Source organism: Pieris rapae, chromosome 7 (assembly GCF_905147795.1).
Source record: "Pieris rapae chromosome 7, ilPieRapa1.1, whole genome shotgun sequence".
Taxonomy (NCBI): domain Eukaryota; kingdom Metazoa; phylum Arthropoda; class Insecta; order Lepidoptera; family Pieridae; genus Pieris; species Pieris rapae.
This window is the reverse complement of record NC_059515.1, coordinates 2601291-2622090: the sequence shown is the minus strand read 5'-3', so window position 1 is coordinate 2622090 and position 20800 is coordinate 2601291. Positions and strand designations below refer to the sequence as shown.

Here is a 20800-nt window from a genome sequence, read left to right as displayed (position 1 = left end):
GTGAAAATTGGTAGCTATTGCAGAAAATCTCCCGATTAGAGGAGCTGTTTTATATTTTATTACTCAGTTTGTATTTTAAGCGTACGCACATTATAGTCAAAGTAAAACTAACAGAGAGATTTGGGTTCTGCTATTAAAGTGACCATTTTTTGTGTATCAAAAAGGACGCTATTGTGTGAACGCGGTCTCAATGTAGAAATTCTTGTAATACGACGTTTATTTACGTCGTACCAGGTACGTGGAGTTACCGTTCTTTAACACGTTTAAACACTTGAATAACGAGTCTCTGTGTGCGTGGTACGCAGACAGAGACTCGGATTGCTTATTGCGGATGTATAAGCGGCATATATATTGCTGCTAATTTTTTAAAGTTTTTTATTTAGTCAATGAAATTTAAGACATTCATATGTATCCCAATGAGTCAAATTCTTATAATTTATCAATTATTTTTCTTAACGTTTCGTGTTATGTTCTAAATATGAATCCCATAATAAAAATGTTATCTTGTTTTTGTTGTGCGATTGTGATCAATCTCATTATTATACATTAACATAAAACAGATATTCTCATTAATTACATATTCTACCGTTACACTTAAAAACTACAGAGGAGCGAGAGACGACAAAATTCCGGATACAGAGTTGTTTAACAGGTTCTATAATTTATGATATAGGTTTTTGTATCCCATAGAAATAAATTAAATAAAGCCTAACGCTTTTAATATCCTATTTATTATATACTTAATTATTAATTAGGCTAGCTTAACATATGAATGTGAACATTTACATGGACACATATTTTCCTGGGTGCGGCCCAGCCTTGGCGAAGCATGCTTTTTTTAAATAATTGAATTGATTCGCAAAAGAATATGCCTAGTGCCGTGGGCCGTGGAAGATTTAACCATTAAGACGGTGTGGTGTATATAAATCTGGATTTATAATCATTTGTAAAATGATGAATTTAATTTTTATATAATTTAAGTTTTGATGATGATTGAATGGTATTTCCACTTCCTGTTACAGCCTTCATGCAGTTAAGAAAGCTCAACCACTAAAAACAGTGCGTTTGAACCACAGTTTGTACCTATTACTTGCTCTTATACGTGAAATAATAACTAAGTCTTATTTTGAAAGAAAGAAAAACGATAAGTAACACAAAAAACAGTGTACAGCAACATAATTTACAGTTTAATTTCTTATACTTAACACATATCAACTAAATAGGATAAGATATGTAATTGAATATAGATCTAAATAACTAACGAATCAACTAGTTCCTACTTGAATGAATGAATTTGCTCTAAGTTCTTTTTTAAGGGTATTTCAACATAGACTAAGGAAACATAGACAAAAATGTCAGAAAAGACCGCTAATAATGAACAACGGTCAATGATGTCTCGATAAACAACGATTGGAGGGAAAAGAAAAATTATTTCCACGAATGGCAGGCTGTTGCGATACATTATACCACGTTTCCTAAATCGGTCACATTTAATAGAAAATCAAATCCTTTGCTAATCTTGAATGCCTCAGCTTATGCCCATAGACTATAAGAATAAATAATATGAATAAATAATGAAGAATTAACTCAATTGTTATCCATTTGACGACGAGCATAATCAGTAGATGAAGGAGAGAGGTATGACAGGACAGTAGAGACGGTCTCTGCTCACCCCATATATAAATAGTAGATTTAAAATTACCGAACCAATTCGACTTAGAGTCCTTCAAGAAAAGAGCGTACCAATTCTTAAAAGGCTGGCAACGCACTCGCGAGCCCTCTGGCATTGAGAGTGTCCATGGGCGGCGGTATAACTTAACATCAGGTGAGCCTCCTGCCCGTTTGCCCCCTGTTCTATAAAAAAAAAGATTTGTAAGGCTAAATGCGTTAAATTTAATATATGTAAGAATATATTATAAGAATGTTTGAATAGGAATATCTCGTCTTACTTTATAATACTAAGCTAAGAATGTACGCCAGTAAACATAATTAACTAAGTAATAAAAGACTGATTAAAAACGAGACGACGAACGTGATAAGTGTAATGTTTAAAACGCTAACACCACGATTGAATACTTGTTATGATAATATTCTGTACTTGCATCACGTTTGCGGTGTAACAAAACAATGTTTAAATTTATTACAATGCCAATTTGTCTGCTGTTCGGACAACTAAATACATTTCAATCTTGACCTTAATTCTGAGCACATAGTCCAATCAATCAGTGATCAATCTGTATTTTAAATTTTAAATGTTTGTTCAGGTGTCTGAAATAGTTTTTAAACAATTTTTTATTTAATTTTAGAAATGCAGTAGTATTTGTACTACCAAAGACGAAATAAATATAACATATACATATAAAAACCTTTTCTTCATAGTATTAAGGGTACATATTTATAAATCCTACACACTTTTGTCTTTTGCCAAGTAGTTTTTGTGCAATGGGATAGAAAGATAAGTGCGTTGATTATAATAGTGTAATAATTTATTATATTTTTACGAATTACAGTTGGACGTGTAGATTTAAACACTTTAGATGCCATTCAAAATACTGATAAATGTGATACATATTGTTAACATGTTTGTTTGTTGTCAAGATTAATCAGTGTTGGAAATTACCTGCTCTTACAAAATGTAGCGAGACTGATAAGTACTTCATTAACATGAATCGGTTCCATCAAAATCGAATGTAAGATAGGGAAGTTTTCGTAATCTAATCTTCTTACATATTACGCATTTGGAGAAGTTTCTATATAATGTTTAAAATTTAGCCACGGTGCTACGTGTTGCGGCTATAGAACATGGCGCTGGAGGCTAAAGGCTACTGACACTGCTAGAAGACTAGCAAATGCTTTGCCGGTCTTTTTGGAATTGGTTCGGTTTTTGTTTTTTATCTTGAAAGTCCCTAAGTCGGATTGGTTTGAAAATACTTCAGTGGGCAGCTGGTTCCAGTGGTGGAAGAAAATGTCTTGGAAACCGCTCAGTCGTGGAAAGAAGATCGCCAATGATCTAGGTGCATTTTGTTTCGGTTGTAGATTTACTTTCCGTTACAATTATATGAACACTAAAAAAGAGTTTGTAATATTTACTTTGTATGACTAGGCTTTTACTTTAAATTATAGTCTATCAACTTATGTAAAGTTGGCAAGTGTGTAACACAAATTATTTCATAGTTTTGTAAGTATTCGTGTCGGTTCATGGCTTTTTTTTTTGCTAGAAGAAATCTTTCAAAAATTTGACGACATTACTTAATTAATGCGCTATTTATCCTTTGCGCAGAATACGTATCGATAGATAAAACAATTTATTTTTAATCAAATAATAAATTGTCTATGAACAATATAAGTCGAGTCGAGAGTATCGAAATTCAACTATTCATATTACCGTTTCGTCACCGTCAACATCCGTTGAGAAAGTGGGACACTTTGCCTACAGAGCCACTTTACTTACCATTAATTAACACCGAATGAACGTCAAATAAGATAAAATCTTTGTAATGATAATTTTGATTCGTGAAGTGATAAGTTCGTCGAAGTCCAAAACTATCCTATAATATTAGTCAGTTATCTATTTATAATTTAATCACGTGAGACTTCACTTTAAATATTTACTTTCTAGTGTCTGTGATATAAATATTATGTAATTTTAATTATTTTAATATTGTTCGATATCATAGAAAGAATAGTACTATGTCTTTTTTAAAGGGATTTCCCATAATTTTGTTGAAAAGGAAGTTTTTATATACCAGCCAATTAAAGCGTCGGCGGAAAAATAGGATTTCTACTTTTAGTTTATGTTCGTTAAGGTATTTAATTCAGCCGAAGAGGTCGTGATAACGTTCCGAATAACGTAAAATTACTAGCAAACACATTTAAATGGCCTTTAGATCATTACTTGGGTTTTTACTAAAACATCAAGCAAATAATTTGAGAATATTCTACATGATCATTTTTTTGTAAAGATTGATTGATCCATCGCTTGCGTATCGTTACGACGTCTAATGCCAGTAGTATTTTTTATATGTAAAACTCTGAGGCGACCGAGCATAAAACAATTAAAAAAACGAATCGAGCCATAGGAATCTTTATGTTACGCGGCTTTGTCGATATATTCTACAAACTTCAATGCTCTATTGAGCCTTTTCATAAGAACGAACATTTACTTTCACATTCATTGTACCTCATTACAAGTGCCTCTATAGTTCAGTTGGTCACGCACTTTTCAAATAGCTCTGAGTTTTAGAACCCAAAAATAAAACATGTTAAAGAAGGCAAGATTTAGTTAAATATAAGGATTATTTAGTTAAAACTGTTTACCGTAGAAACTCTCTTATGGGTCCTCTACCCATACGATATTAAGGGCCAGAATTTAGCAAACGTCCTATAATGCAGCCTAATTTTCAATTCGAAATTTTATTTTTTAAAATTAAATTTAATCAGTTAATTGTATTAAATACCTTGTTTGTTTGTTCTCTTTTTTAAATCTTTTTATTATAATGTATCATGTATTCCGTTTGTGGCTATGTTCTTGGTGTATTTGTTTGTTATTATATATATTTTGTGTTAGCTGTTGGAGTACTATATAAATAAATAAATAAATAAATAAATAAATAAATAAATAAATAAATAAATAAATAAATAAATAAATAAATAAATAAATAAATAAATAAATAAATAAATAAATAAATAAATAAATAAATAAATAAATAAATAATCAGCTCATATTTAAATGATATTTTTATTAAAGATAATCCCAATTCAAAACAATCCATTGTTTGCTGCTTATCTACTACGCTAAGCTAAAGGGGGCGGTTGCAAAGTACATAATATTATCTGTATGGACATTATCTGGGTCTGTTTTTTTCCTATGATTCATGGGGCTTTCTCAATAATATTTCATATATTTAGTGTGAATTTTGTACAAACAGAATTGTCTGTAAAAACGAAATAAATCGCAAATCTAAAGTCCAAAGACTAATTAATAAAATGTAAAAAATTATTGTAAAATTATGTAAATAAATTATATATTTAACAAGTTGAATTATAAAGAATATATTTATAGTCTAGTTTATATCAGGAGAAAGTAGTTCTAAATTACATAATTCTAATTATTTTAAATCTCACAAGTTAATATGAAGTTGATTAAATAGACAACGTTTTGTAAATGGTTGGTTAACTGAGAAAGGCTTTAGTAGGATCTCGGCGGATACGTTCACAGTCAGAGACGTGCCTTTGAGTATTGCGCATGAGCATAGCGTACGCGACGCTTATTTATAAAATGTTTTAATAACAATTCGGAAGAAGTGTACAGTGAACAGTGAAATTGAAATTGTGTAAAGTGAATAATGTAAGTGCGTTTGGGGATTTCTTATCTTATGTAAACATTTGCATAAAAGTACTTTTACTTGCATTCACAGACACGGTTAGAGATAGATTTTTTAATTTTATCACCTAACATAGTTTAACTGTAAGGTGATAAAATTAAATATATATAGATAATAATTTTGTGGCTTCCGTGTATAGTAACTATTTAGCTAAACATTTCGAGGCTGTGAGAAAAATATTTTCCTCAAGCCGTCAACCTTCGTATTGGCCTCCAGAATTTGTGTCAAAAACATAAAGCACAAATACGTACGTCGTCTATGTACAGTTGAAACAATAAGGGTGATATTCAGAGCGGAGACTTAGCACTATGAATGACAAGTCTTTTCCAAAGTTCATTACATTGGTTTTATCGGTTATACGGTGAAACTGCTGATGGACAAACAGTTACTATCAAATTCGTTCAACAGATTAGATTTGTGACTGAGTTTTATTACTTCCCGATTAAGTACGTGCATATGTTTGTACGGTTTAGTTGCCCTCTGGGGTCGAGAGTGTCCATTATTTTTATAGAATCGGGGAAACTCTCGATGGTAGAGGGCTCGCGAGTTCGTTGCCGGTCTTTTAAGAAGTTGTACGCTCTTTTCTTGAAGGACCCTAAGTCCGTGGGCGGCGGTATCACTTAACATCAGGTGAGCTTCCTGCCCGTTTGCCCTTTGTTCTATAAAAAAAACGGACATCTCGTATTACTCTCAGGTGTACTCGACATAATTATGTGTCGTATTCGGCGTAGAAAGCTGAAACATCTCCTTATCTGCAAATTGATTCAATTGAATCTGCCCTAATGCCTTACTTAAATAGCAATGTAGGCTTTGGATGGCCTTTATTTTCATTACAATTTAACTGATGTGAAAATAATCAGGGATATGTGTATTATATCGATACCTCCTAAGTATAATGAGTCAACTGACATTTTAGTAATTTTACAGGAGAGCCATTTTAAGGCAAATCGTTTATATTTTTGTGAAATCAAACTAATTCAGAATAAATTTAATGTTTTTATAATAAAGATTGAGAGCTCTTCCTTTGGTATAACATGAGTTTGCTGATTTTTGTTCTTAAATGCTATTTTATGTACATGACTTAGTATACACGGGCGGGACTCAATAGTAAAATGGTTTAACTACCAGTTATATTCATGTACGTTGTACATCAAAATCTATAGTTTACACCAACATTTTGTGGAATATGATTATCATTTAATTATTATCATCTTACTTTTGGTTAGTTTCGGGGTTTTTCGTCTCACTTAATAATAAAATATTGAAATTACATCACTTGACTCATTATACTAGGAAAGTTATTAGCTATGTTAGAATTTTAAACCTCAACGTATACTGGACTAATATAATTAATCGAGGCTTTTTAATTACTAATTTTATTTCTAATACCCTACGAAATTAATAAAAGCTAGGAAGAAGTAGACTCATTAACAAAAACAACGCATTTTAAGAATTATAATGTATTTTTAGTTATAACTATTTCAATTTTTAACCTTTTTGTTAATATTATTTAGCCTTACTAAATGCTACAAGTTTAACAATGCAACTAAAACAAATTATCAATGTAGTATCATTAAAGTTTCATAATAAGTAAAAAACATCAATAAAAATAATAGGAACTAAAAATAGTAACTTACGTTAAACAATATTATTAAAAATAATATAAATGTATAACAAAAATATATAAAAAGTTTAGGACGCTCAAAGGATAGCTTTAAACCTTATGGTTTATTATCAAAATGAATGAAAATTTTAAAGATTTAACGTATAAAAAATCAGTCTGAATCACTGTCATCTGCTCCATTAGAGTTTTTTGAAATCAAATTATTAAAAAAACAAATGATACTCCTTAGGAATCACCAGTGTCTTACAAAGATCCATGAAGTGTTTGTACTTATTTTGGTAAATAGGAATGGGTCTGATAAGCTAAAGAAATATTATCTATGTTAAAATTCAACTCTCTTCGATTTGGTGTAGCTTTAGGTTTTTTTACACAATCTATCTACTTGTAAGCATCATCTTGGTAACTTGTTTTATAAAATGTCCTAAATTCATTTTCTGCTTTAACAACTACTTCCGTGACTTTGTTTCAAGGCATTTTAGATCCATCATTAGTAGTTGTCCAGTTGTTTAGTCCTTACTTTGATTTAAAGTCTTTTATTAAATACTGAGACACTTCAATAACTTTGTATGGTTTTTCGTCGGATATGGCAAATCTAAAAGCTGTATACCATTGATAAGGCGTATAAAGCATTTTATCTTTTGTCTGTATTTCAATTAAAGCATGTATACTGTCGCCTTCATTTTGGGTGTGACCCACTATTAGAAAGCGATGGCTAATATATATGTATACAGAACTTCGAACTAGCTAACAGATACATTAAGAAAACAATCCTATTTCTATATTGGCTTCCACGGTTGTCTGACCGAAACCGGTAATCTTTGACACCTTCACCCACCGTATCTTCTATAAACTGTTGATGCCATGAAAAACAATAACCTTGTCGAGATTCCAGACTGAATATCGTGAGAAGATAAGTTTCCGTTTATAATAAAAAGTACTAACGTTCCCGTGAGGTACATTAAGACACTTTTGATGATCAAATGCTGCTGTATCTTTTGTTTTCTAGCTTTCTCTTTTTCTTTTAAATGCTCTTCATGCTTTTATTTATCTGCCTGGTTAACTTGCTTGTTATTTTCATAAATGTGACATTGTTCACAAACACCTTTTTTGGGTTTATGAAAACCTATATTGATATTTGTATTAACTGATATTTCTCGATACTGTCTCACGGTAGTCGCTTTAGAAGATTTCCCAAGAACATAGTCTTGCAAACCGATATTTTTGTAGTCTCAATATTATCTCCTTGACTGCTTGGAAGAAACTTATAAAAGGAGCATATTAACTTAAGTTGCATGCGCCCTGGCTGTCATTCATCGTATACTGAGCCAAAATAAACATGTATCAATGCGTCCCTTTTCACGCCCCGCGAACACTGATTCAACGTTATTTGGATCAGTATACAATGTACGATTTTAACAGATGTTGAAATTGATTTAGTATACGTGAAATTATCTCGGTAACTATAGTTCTTTTTAAAAAAAATTTAACACTAACGTGAAGATCATGGTTAATTATGTACGTTTATATAAAAAAAACCAAATACCTAAATTTGTTAGTTGACTCAGTATACTTAGGAGGTATCGATATAATTGCAACTGAATTGATTTCTTGGTTCAAACTGTAATAAATAAATAGTCCAAGAAGAATCCATTATATGTGTAATGAATGTGGTAATTAATCTGTACATATAAATAATATTCCTTAATGACCTTATGCATTATTGTGTTGCAATTAATAAAATAATTTCAAAAATTGACTTGGTAATTGAAACATTAAAAAACCTTGCTAATTTGTTAGAAAAACTGGGTTATTAAAAATTTTCTCAAAAAGCAAAAGTAGCGGAGGTATATTTTTTATCAAACAACAGAGCCATGAAAAATTATAGTGTAATTAAAATGGCTTAGTAGCATTAAAGATAAATTAATATTAAAACAACATTGCATCATTGTACGTTTTCCTTTTGTACTAGCTTGGATTTCTCTTGGCCCTGAAAGAGTACAATCCTTTACTGTTTCATTGCGACCTTCATTCGTAAAAAAATATATATTTTATAATCTCAACTAGCCAATGTTTTAAGTATTTTTTTCTTCTTGAATTACTCCCCCCTATAGCTATCGTATACAGAAACATTCAAGCATTATGTTGAACTAAACAAAATATCATTTTTCGATTCACCATTTTAAGTGTCAGGACAGTATAATCAGTTTGTAAACGTTGTTTTTACACTATGTATCGTAACCATGGCAACGGACACGGTAGTACAAGTTTTTCAACGAAACCGACACCAATAGACGTGTGAAGAATCATTAATTAAATAAGGTTTTGTCACGATATTTTATTTGTAAGTAGACGAAGGACACTAAAGGAAAGTTTGCACATTTAAGACATACAGTTAATGGTCGTAACTATAAACATCATAGAAAAGTTTTAAGAAGAACTTAGAATTTGATTTAAACGAAATCGAACTTTAATATATGATTTGTTACTGCAATATTTTATTATTTTACTAAACTGAAAATTATGTTATTTTCCATAAACATTTTCAAATTGGAATACACTCAAGTATCCGAAAACTTCAATATGATAGTTGTTTTCCACATCTCTTTAGATTTTAAAACAGTAGTTTAGTTTTATGTAGTTTACACAAAATTAATTTTTGAAAAATAACTTTATGCAGAACAATAAATAGACTTATCTTTAAATCTTAATGATTTTCGTCATACTTTAATAATAATTGATAGTTATCTAATCGATTTTCTTGGAAATGTTTTGTAATATAATATCATTGTGTATGCAATTTGGAGATTGTTAGAAAGTAATTCTTCTTCTTTAATCTCCATCTCCATACGAAGGTTGGCGAATATCATGTCTCCTATGATTTGAAATGTCGCGCTACTAACTTGTTTTTTTTTCGTGGGGAAATGCGTTACGCATAAGCCGGGTAAACTAAGTTAATATGTAGTAGGTAATATCTGTTCTATATATGTTTGTGTTTGAAGTAAATTGTGATAGAATCACCTATCAATTATTATTTTACGCGTTCTTCACATACCTGCGCTATTAGCAACTGTTTCATAACGTTTTTTAATTCTTGGAACGTTCATAATATATAAAGTGCTGCATCACTCTTGCACTGAATGACGTGGTATCTGACCACGATCAAAAGTCTGCACACTTGGCCAAATAAATAAATCACTGTTTTCATAATTTAATTACAATAGATTAGCCAAGCTGTTGCTTCTAACCTTAAACTGTTGATTTGTCAGGATTTGAGCTTAGGAAATAATTTAACGTATTATATGGCCTGGCATATTATGAACGCTTTATTTGAAATTTTTAACTTTTGTAAATGTTAGAAATTATATGACTATAATTACTGTCGTATTGAATTATGTTTTTGGGACTTTTATTCTTTACAACCGACTTCAGAATGCACTAAAAAGTAAAAACAAATAGTGCCTTTAATTCTTAGATATTGTGCCCATTTCTTGATGTAATTATTTTTTTTAGTATTAAGGCTAATTCTTGGATGACTAAAGAACACAAACAGAACAATCTATAATAGGAAGTTAATTTATTTCTTTTATTTTCAGTTAAAGAGAAGTCAACACTCAAACAATGGAAGAAGAAAACAATGGCAGTTGGGACTTAGGTAAATCATTTATATTTTGAATTTTAAAACGGATTCAAAACCTATCGTAGAACGTTACTAGATGAGTCACCATACATTCCAAACGTGTATGACGAATGCATACTAAGTAAATTAGTAAGAAACTGTTAATAATAAAGAATTTATTTCCTTTTTTACGTTGGTACGTTCGTACTTTGATTGGTTGCGTGACGTTGGTACGTCTTAAAACATAATGGGAATGTTCGGATTGAAAAACAGACTGAGCGCGAAATTCACCTCCCGTATGTCACAATGAAAGTAGTTTTTGACATACGGGGTGATTCTTATGGGCTTGTTTATAATCTCGTAACCACCGGAAGAAACATTAGTCTTATTCATTTATAATTTGTGAGAACTTGTACCAACGACATATACTAACTCGAAACATAATTTCGGAATGGCATTCTCGTATAACCTGAAAATAATATATTTCATTACCTAATAAGCAAAGATAGGATGCTTAGGAACACACAAATATTATTTAGTAATTTCTTCTATTAAACAAAAACAAATAATTGCAATTCTTATGAGAAATAATGATATTCTTAACCTAACCAAATATAGTAAAATTATAATTACATGCGATCAGCAAAAAAGCCGAATAATTCAAATCAATAAAGACATCAATAATTTCCTTGTATAATCGTCAGTCAAGTGAGACGAAATATCGTAATTCATAACGAATTGCTCAGTTAGGTAATATCTAGGTACAATACCTACTATCTATGAAGTACGTTTAAGTTTATAGTATATAAATTAAACACCCATTGATTTTATACGGCAAAGTAGTACAAAGTACATGAGTATTTTTTCGTTTATAAAGGATTTTGTTTAAATCGTTTGGGTTTCAAAATCAAAAGATTTTCTCAGGATGTTTTAAAAAAACTGGGACAGATATTCGGATCATTTCATTAACAGGTAGATATACCTGTTAATTGAATTCTCAAAAGCCAAAAAACCTTCAACCCACATCAACTGTTACAGACAGCCTCGAGAAATTAATACGAAAAAACATTACCATTTGGGGTAGAGGGATCGTAACTGTAAAACAAAAATTTATTTATTTAAAAATAGTATATCATAGACAGCCTTCTTTAGGCGTATTTATTAACGGGGATCTGTGCAAAAGACACCAGTCTTTTGCCACCAGGCAAAAAACCATTTCTTGAAGAGCACGGGTTGTTCATCACCCCCCGCAAGAGTTTAAGTCAATAGTGGGCCAACTGGAAGTCCCAACTTGTTTCTAATTTATTGTACCACCATCCCTAAGAAAAATTAAACTGTAGCCCAAATGTCTACACCCTCTGTCTCCTTTGCCGATGAGTAGGGATGTCTACCGGTTAAATTTTTAGAGACGTGAAAAAAGTGATATCTGTATCTTTTTTTTTGTTTTTTTTTATTTTATTAAGTACTACGGCTACTCCTTAAACTAAAATTACATTATACTCACGAAAATCAAAATCGGAATACACATTCAAACATAATCATAAAGCACAGTTTTACCTATTTAAACAAAATATATAACAAACTATAAATTCATACTAAATTCTAAATTATAAGTTCTAAGATTTATTATATATTTATATTTACTATATATTTATTTATATTTATATTTATTATTAAATACTTAAAATAAAGGAAGAATAACAAACCCCTGTTCTATAAAAAACGAGCAGGAGGCTCACCTGATGTTAAGTGATACCGCCGCCCATGGACACTCTCAATGCCAGAGGGCTCGCGAGTGCTTTGTGTTATAATCTGAAGGTATACGATACATGAGTTACGTAAATAGTTTGTATTAGACTGAGGAATTTGGAATATTTGGATTTGCCTTGCGTATGAATAAGAGGTGTGAAATAGTAAAAGCGACAATACAACAACAAACAAACAAAACAATAAGTTAGGACAGTCAATTAAATCATTCCAAATAGCTTGTAAAAACATTAGGTCGTATTATTTACGTTTACTTATATTCCAAAAAAAAAACATTTTTTATTTATTTCATATTTTTAATCTTGGTTGGGTTTAAATCAGAATTGGTTTCTGGTGGGAATTAAGTCAAAATCTCTTTCTTTATTTCAGAACTATCCGAGGCGACAGCAGACCCCAGCATATCAATGATCGCGGAAGATGTACCCACGTTGACGGTGGCTACTATACTAGGCATAACAGCTTTGATCGTTATAGCTATTGTTGTCGTTTTCATTCTAGGAATATTAATCGATTGTCGACAACAGTGAGTAATATTTTATAACATGTTGAGAAAATATGTTTTAACCAGGTTTTATCTTTAACATAGATTCTAAGTTTGTGAAAATGCGTAAGATCTTTTCTAAAATGGTCAGCAATTGTAGCTTGTATAACGTTCTAAATTTAAATTACTATGAAATTTACATTCTAAATTTAAATTTAATTTCAGGCGGATTCTCGATAGAAAAATTGTACAGATGAAGCGTAAACGAAATCAGAAGAGGGTCGCCAATCCACAGGGTGATGTTTTAAGAATAGCTGATAATATGGAGGAATCGTCTAGAACTCCTGCACCTGCCGAAATCCTTCGTGAAATACCTTGACAAGAGATTGTTTTGTAATTTATGAGTCCTATATGAAATCTATACAATCTCATTATGAAGATTTATTATGGCGTAGGATATCAGTGTCAATTTGTAGTATTAAGTATTTTATATTATACACAATATTTTAACCAAGTTTGGTAAAGCCTTTATTGATAAATATTTCTTTCACATTTCATATAGTTCGACTTTGATTAGAAAAAAATAACAAAAGTTTGGCACACATATAAACCTTTATTAGTAATCATAACAATCAATATAGTATTTACAATTTTCTTAACCTTAGTAGTAATATTAAAAATGATTAAAAAAAAAAAGAAAATTTAAATAAATATTATTAGCGCCTGTGCACTTGTACCCACACATATGTAATTTTAAACTGAATTACTAGATTTTTTTATATATTATAATTTTACAAATATATAAAGTAATGAAAACCACTTCACATATTTGTAAAATCTAAATTAAGCCTGACTTTATTGGAAATAACTAATCTATATACGATCTGTACCTACTTAAATTACCTAAGATAGAATTTTGTGATATGTAATTAGTTATTGTTAGTATATAGGTATTTGAAATGTAAAAATTATTACTTAGCAATCATAACGAGTTGTAAAGCTCAGTAATTACAAAATATTGAATTGTATTTAAACCATTTTTTATTTTGTTGATGTTTGTAATTATAATATTAATAAAAATGAGTAATTACCAAATTATATTTTTTTACCTAGTACTAAATGAAATAGGTGTTTTAAAGGTAATCATTCACAAGCAAATCTATCTCTTTAAATTAAATTCTGTACTTCATCGCTTATTCATACCATGACGTCGATTAAAACAACCCGTTTAGGTTTCCACGTAATCTTCTCAGCAATCACATTTCGTTCAAAGAATTTGTGTATGAAAACGTTCGTTCAAAGAATTTAGTACGGAACCTCAATATGACCGTTTAGCCTTAAACTATGACAGAATAGGCGATTTTGAAAACGGTATTATTTGTTAATTTTTTTTGTATCGAAGTATCCAAATAATGGTACGAAAAAATGCGACTGACTTTGTGAATATATAATCATCAGAATCTCATAGCCTTACCACGGTATCACTTAACCCAAGATCTTAGTAATAGACTATCCCTAGAAAAATGAATGGCTACATATCTAAATCCTTGATGAAATGGAAATATGTAGTCTGTATCTACGGAGCGGTATGGTTGAGCCAGGTCCTAATTTATCTGTCAGGTAATGGTACATATAGTACATGGAGATCTACAATAGAAAATATTCAAGAAAATTCTAAAAAACAATGTAATGTTAGATTCTGTTAATCATAATTACATATCTTAATATATATATTTCTTGTGTGCGTGTGGATGTGACTGAACTCCTCCTAAACGACTGGACCGATTTAGACGAAATTTTTTGTGTGTGTTCAAGGGGATCTGGGAATGGTTTAGATTCACAATTTTGTCCGCTGGACAATGTTTTTTTAATTAATTTTCAATTTATTAGTTGTTGATTGATTGATTTTGGAATGTTTTACATTGGATCCGACAGACGGCGCTACCATCGCAGTGTCAAATTTTAAATAATATTCGAATTTTAATTTTAGTCTGTCCCGAAATTTAAAAACGTTTTGTTATCATTGTGTTATATCGTGTGTGACCATGTGCTGGATCGTTAGATATTGTCAAAACATTTGTATAATAATTTTCATCAAAATGGCTTATTAAAAATTGAAATTTTGAAATTAAAGACGTGTAGACAGGACAACGTCTGTCGGATCCGCTAGTATGTATATATGTTTCTGTTACTCTTTTTGAAAACAGGCAAAATACACAATTATAACCTGTTTATTACGTATAATTTCCCAGTCTGTATTATGCATGGCACGCAATCAAATAGGCAAGTCCAGCACTCATTTCAATGTTTTCACATAATTCGCAATCCTATCAGTGAAAATCAATAAATTAATTATCAATTACTGATAAGATTTCGAAGAGAATGGTATAAGCAAAGACGGTTATCAATTAGTTCTATTTGATATCGTTAAGAAAGTACACGACAGGTGCATTTCTCATTGTGCAAATGTGTCTCCAGTATTAAAAATGGGAAACTCAAAGTCGAAGAAGTCACAGAAAGAGCCGGACAAATTTTTTGAGCGTGCCCGGTGGAAGGAACACAAAATTGAAGAGAAAAAGAAGAGAAGTGCAAATCCTATTAATAAAAGAGTTGCCGCGAAAGAGCCGCCGTTGGACCCTGTTTCCGCGCTGAATGGTCCTTCGCTGGGGAGTTCCCCGCTGCCTGCCCCTGCGCAAGTTCGTTCATACGACGAGGATGCTTTAGATCGTATGCGATATCAATTGAATCACGACTCCGATGCGTTTTTGTTGAATAACATCCTTTTGTCTGTGCAGTTCTTCGAAAATTATGAACGGTGAGTGTAACGTCATTGTTATAAGAAACAATAGTTCTTGATAATAATAGGCGCCAGGGACAAGAGAAGACTTTGTGCGTATCATTTTTCTTGAGCAATGCTTGTCCGCCGTGCTGAACTGTAGATGAAAGAGAAAAAAGAAGAGAGGTACGGAATATTATAGAAAATTGTAAAGTGTGAGTGTAGGCATAGTAACGTATTTGTTCTATAGATGAATGTGGTATAAAAAACCTTATATATCAAATTGATATCCTATTACAAAGCGTTCACTTTAACTATGGCATATAGTCAGCATATTTGACTACAATATAAGGTGGTTGGTAGCCCTTAGTTAGTAAGTTTGCTGTGTTTTAACAACCTGAGACGTGGTGTCGCCACTCGTCCCTCACCGCGGCTCAGACATAAAACTGTTGGTCCTGGAATGTTTTTGTGATACTGCTGTCATGTCGTACATCAACCTCATAGGTATACACAAGAAAATTATATATGTGTGAAGCAAATCTCAATACCAATATTATTCTTATTTAAATGTGCTTCTTATCGAATTAATATATGTAATCAAGATTACGTGTAAAATATTAAGATATTCAAGTTGTGATTTGATAAATATAGCATTCGAAAACTTTGATTTATATTCCAAATAGTAATAAAATGTAAAACACAGAGTAACTTTGCCGGAGTTTAAACGCTAAAACCTGTGTAAAAAATTGTACATTTATGTACTGGACTAACGACTGTTGTGTACGAAGGGCAAGAAGGAAAAATTTTCCCATACAACCGGTTCATATGAAATGGGTCTGGTTTGCGAATGGATGGAATTATTTGTTTTCAAGTGTCAAAATAATATTTGGTGGTTGAACCCTTGTCTCTAAGTCTCTTCTCTCTCTTGTCTGCCTCGTGCTCTTGCGTTGTGATAGCATATTTAGATGGTTTTTGAATTCTATTTACTAAGCGTAGGATAATATCCCCTTTTATACCATTTTAGTCTAATTTATTTCAATCTCTCTGAACTTCACGTAGTTTGAATTAGTTTAGTTTAGCATTAATGCTCTTCTAATATTTAAACTTCTTAAAGCTTTGACTGAAGTGTGACAACAATAGCACTTTAGATAGCACAATTGTAAAATAAACGTTTATTAATTGAAAGAAATATTCCGACCGATATGTGTATTTGTGACGGATATAAAGGTTGGGACGATAACGTTTCAAGAACATACTTACTTTGATATGATTATCATACCTATCATCAGCGGTGATTTCTTTTTATTATAAATCACATTTACTCATTTAAATCAATCGCTTATTATCTTTAATTCTTAAGAGTCACTTTAATAATGAATGTACAATTTGATTAATTTTTTTAGTTTTTAAATGTTGTAAATTAATTACTCTGCATACTTAGAGTCATCTTTTTTTTTACAAAATAAATTTATCTTGGTATGTTTCCTTTCAGGGAAGTTCAGACTTTGAAAAATAATCCTATAAGTGAACGACAACACTTAATGGACGCAGCTATGGTCAAGTGTCACAAACACGTATTTTTCGCTGATAGATTGCTTGAATGTGTGCAAGAATACGTCTGCTACCAGAAAAGAAAAGATCTCCTACAACCACTAGCGGCACCAAGGTTGTTTATCATATATGATAATGTAGAGGCCAGTGAACCCGGAGACACTTCTGATTATTCTGCTGTTCTAGATGCGCCATTTTATAAACTACGTATCGAAGACACTAAAGAGTCGGGTAAGTTTAATAGGATTAAAATGAAGACACTCATATGTATTTAAATACGTCTATAAATTTCTGGTATTTTTTTAGGCTTTGTCAAACTAAAAAAGTTAGAGATACTAGAGAGTACTCTATCTAAAGAAACAGATCTGATAAAAACAAGTCACTCACAATCAGACGACAGCATATACACTGAATCAGAAAAAGAGTCGATTGCCTCCGATGTTTCACCTTATTTTGGATCGGAAAGTTTAGATAGAAGTGCTTCTCCTTCCGGAGATCTCTCAAGATATGTCAAAAATAATGCTAGAAAAAGTGTTAGTATTTATCAGGCCCAGGAAAGTGAGATAAATAACAAAATTAACAATTTTGATGCGCAGATCAAGCCAAGAAAATCCATATTAAAAAATGCAACTCTTGAAAATACCAGCAATATTGAAATAAGTTATAACATGGAAAATATTAATATGGGTGAAGATACTGAAACGTCTGGGTACCGATCAAACTCGAGTCGACAAACAGAATCAAGTGAAACAGAATCGGATTATGGGTATACTACTATTACAGAATCAACAACACCAAAGAAAATTAAACTAACTTTACAATCTAAAAATTCAGCAAACTCTGCAGGCTTACCAGATGAATGCTGGATTACTGTTAGTGAAAAGGCTTTTGACTGGAGTGATGACGAAGAAGACGAAGATGCGGATACAGCATCAAAATTATCTTTAACAAAAACTCTTTACGAGACACATCAATATCTTAACTCAATTACGTTTATGAATGATTTTGTAGACAATTTTATTGTTAGTATCGGGTCTGGCTTGGGGTTTCCCCAAGATGCAATAAAAGATGCTTTAACACAAGGAGCCAGTATATACTGTGATAACAATAAAAATATTAGTTATGAAGTATTCCCAGCACTTTTAGCAGCTTGGCCAAATGCAGCAAATCAGTGGATTATTCGAGAAAGAAAGATAATTCAGAATCCTCGAACTAACTTCAGTTATCAATGGCCAACTAAATACATGGTCGGCAAGGCTATTGATTTCGGATGCTTGCTGGTACCAGTAGGATTTCGCCCGAAGCGAGGATTAAACCCCAATCAAAAATTACAATGGAAAATAACATTTCCAGCAGCTGAACGATATTTAGAAAGCTGTTTAGCTCATTCGCATATGAGGTGTTACCTATTTATGCTTGCCTTACATAAAACTTTTATTGAGAACGATACGTCTAAAATTGGTATCGATGCAAGTCATATAAAAAATCATTTATTTTGGCAATGTGAAGACAATTACGCAAAGTGGCCAGAGGACAGACTAGGAGAAACACTCCGTCTATTCTTGCGAAGTTTTTATTCACATTTCGGACGTTCTCGATTTCCTAACTACTTCATAGAGACGTGTAATGAATTCAAAAGCGTACCGAAACCGTTACTATTAAAAGCCCAACGGAAATTAGCTGATATTTTGGAGGCACCGGTGATGCATACACTATATGCATTGAATAAAGTAAAATACATGAAAAAAGATTTTTATCCAAAGTTTAATAGCCGCAGATTATATGAAATCTTAACATGCAAAAATCCATTGCGCCTGATAAATCCCTATTTACCAGTACATTCTGTACCAATGAACCAAGATTCTTCTGATAGTGAAGACGAAAATGTAAATAGTATTTGGGATAAAGCTAAACTTCATGACAAACACTATCAGTGGAAAAAAGAACGACAACGTCAAATAAAAGAACGGAGAAAAGCAAATTTCAACATGAGAAAACCAAAGGAAAAGGAAAAGCTAGAAACAGAGATTAATAAAAATGTAAGTATTATATTTTCAACACTTTTTGTTCATACATTTTGTTGTTTCGTCTGATAATACAAATTGATTGCGATAATGATTATTAGATTATGCTATGATTCTTTCTTTCTAGATAATTTTGCCGACAAAAATGGACTCGGAACGACGGCGGTTAGTATTTGAATTTTTCATTTCTCACTTCATTGCTATGGCTCGATCAAGTGAAAAATTCGACGCTATCAGGCAAGCGGTGATTTATTTAGAGCAAGCTAAACGTCTTACGATTCTCCTGGGGGAGGAACCTGCCACCGAAGCATCGGTGCACGAATATGATCATATTATACGTGACAAATTAGCTGATTGTCAGCGAAAGCTAGCTAACCACATTGGCTACAAAGTATCTGTTCGAGAGCATGACCGATCTGTTAACACAAACTTGATGCGAAAACAGCGACCAAAAGTTGAACATATAATTAATAACCAAGGCTCCCCAACGGACAACTCAGCAACTCCACCATTCGCTTTCGTAGATGTTCATGTTGAAAGTATCAAAATTCGCGATAAAATGCCTTTCGTTGAAATAGATGACCTTGAGGAATCTAAGTTATAACTTTTTGTTGCACTAGGTATATTTTATGCAGGATAAAGTAAAGGTTAAAATATTTTTTTAAATTCTTGTTCTGTTGTAGTCGTCGTTATATTTGAAGCGTAGTTTCTGCTAAAATATGCTCAGGCGCTATGCAGCAAGTATATAATATAACTCACTGTTATATTATAATGATGTTTAGGTTTTCAAAACTTTGTAAATTGTCAAAAAAATAATGTCATTAACTTTATTTTTAGGAAAAAATACTATGTATTTAACGTTCTATTTCTAATAATAATTTATTATTTATGTAAAATTTTTGGTTATTTCGAGGTGTGATCGTTTTTAACTATTGATATTACATAAAATGTTAATTCGTATATCATTGAAAATGTTCTCGAGATTAATTTTGTATATATAAATTATGAATGCTTTAATAGTAAAATGTGTCGAAAAGAAATCATCTTCTATTGAGTATTTTGTTGTTCAATATGGCAGATGGGTCCATGGTGGCAACATAACTTCTCGAAATGCTGCTAACCTTCAAAACTCCTAGAATTTTTTTCAGGTTACCTTACCGACATTGTTCATTTATTTACTAGTGATTTAATTAGATGTACTTTACAATGACTTTTTAATCTATATTTTAGTAGCCTGGGCTCTTATTGTAAAAAATCTTATGTAAGTGATCATGTTCCAGAATCTCGCCTTCATAATATATTAAAATTCAATATATAATTAAAACACTTTTAAAGTATAAAATTATGATTTTTGGTTTCTTTTTCTTATTGTTAGAGTATTGTTTACATTGGATTGATATTAATAATTTTAATTCACTGTATGTATCACCGTGACTATGAATAACTTGGCTTATACAGCTATTTAAGTGTAGAAGTATTACGTTATGGGCTGAAAGTATGTAGAAAATGCTACCCTTTTCATATCATCTACAATTTTATGCTATATAATTTGTACTTTTTTGTATAAAAATGAAACA

General features: G+C 31.4%; 1 protein-coding gene across 1 annotated transcript; it reads left to right on the top strand.

Annotated features, from left to right (window-relative positions):
• Positions 1 to 15269: 15269 nt before the first annotated feature.
• On the top strand, positions 15270 to 20568 carry LOC110992687. Its single transcript, XM_022258604.2, has 4 exons — positions 15270 to 15687; positions 17141 to 17430; positions 17506 to 19238; positions 19351 to 20568. The coding sequence occupies exons 1-4, from the start codon at positions 15359 to 15361 to the stop codon at positions 19825 to 19827; spliced, it is 2829 nt and encodes a 942-aa protein (XP_022114296.2). The 5' UTR covers positions 15270 to 15358; the 3' UTR covers positions 19828 to 20568.
• Positions 20569 to 20800: the final 232 nt, after the last annotated feature.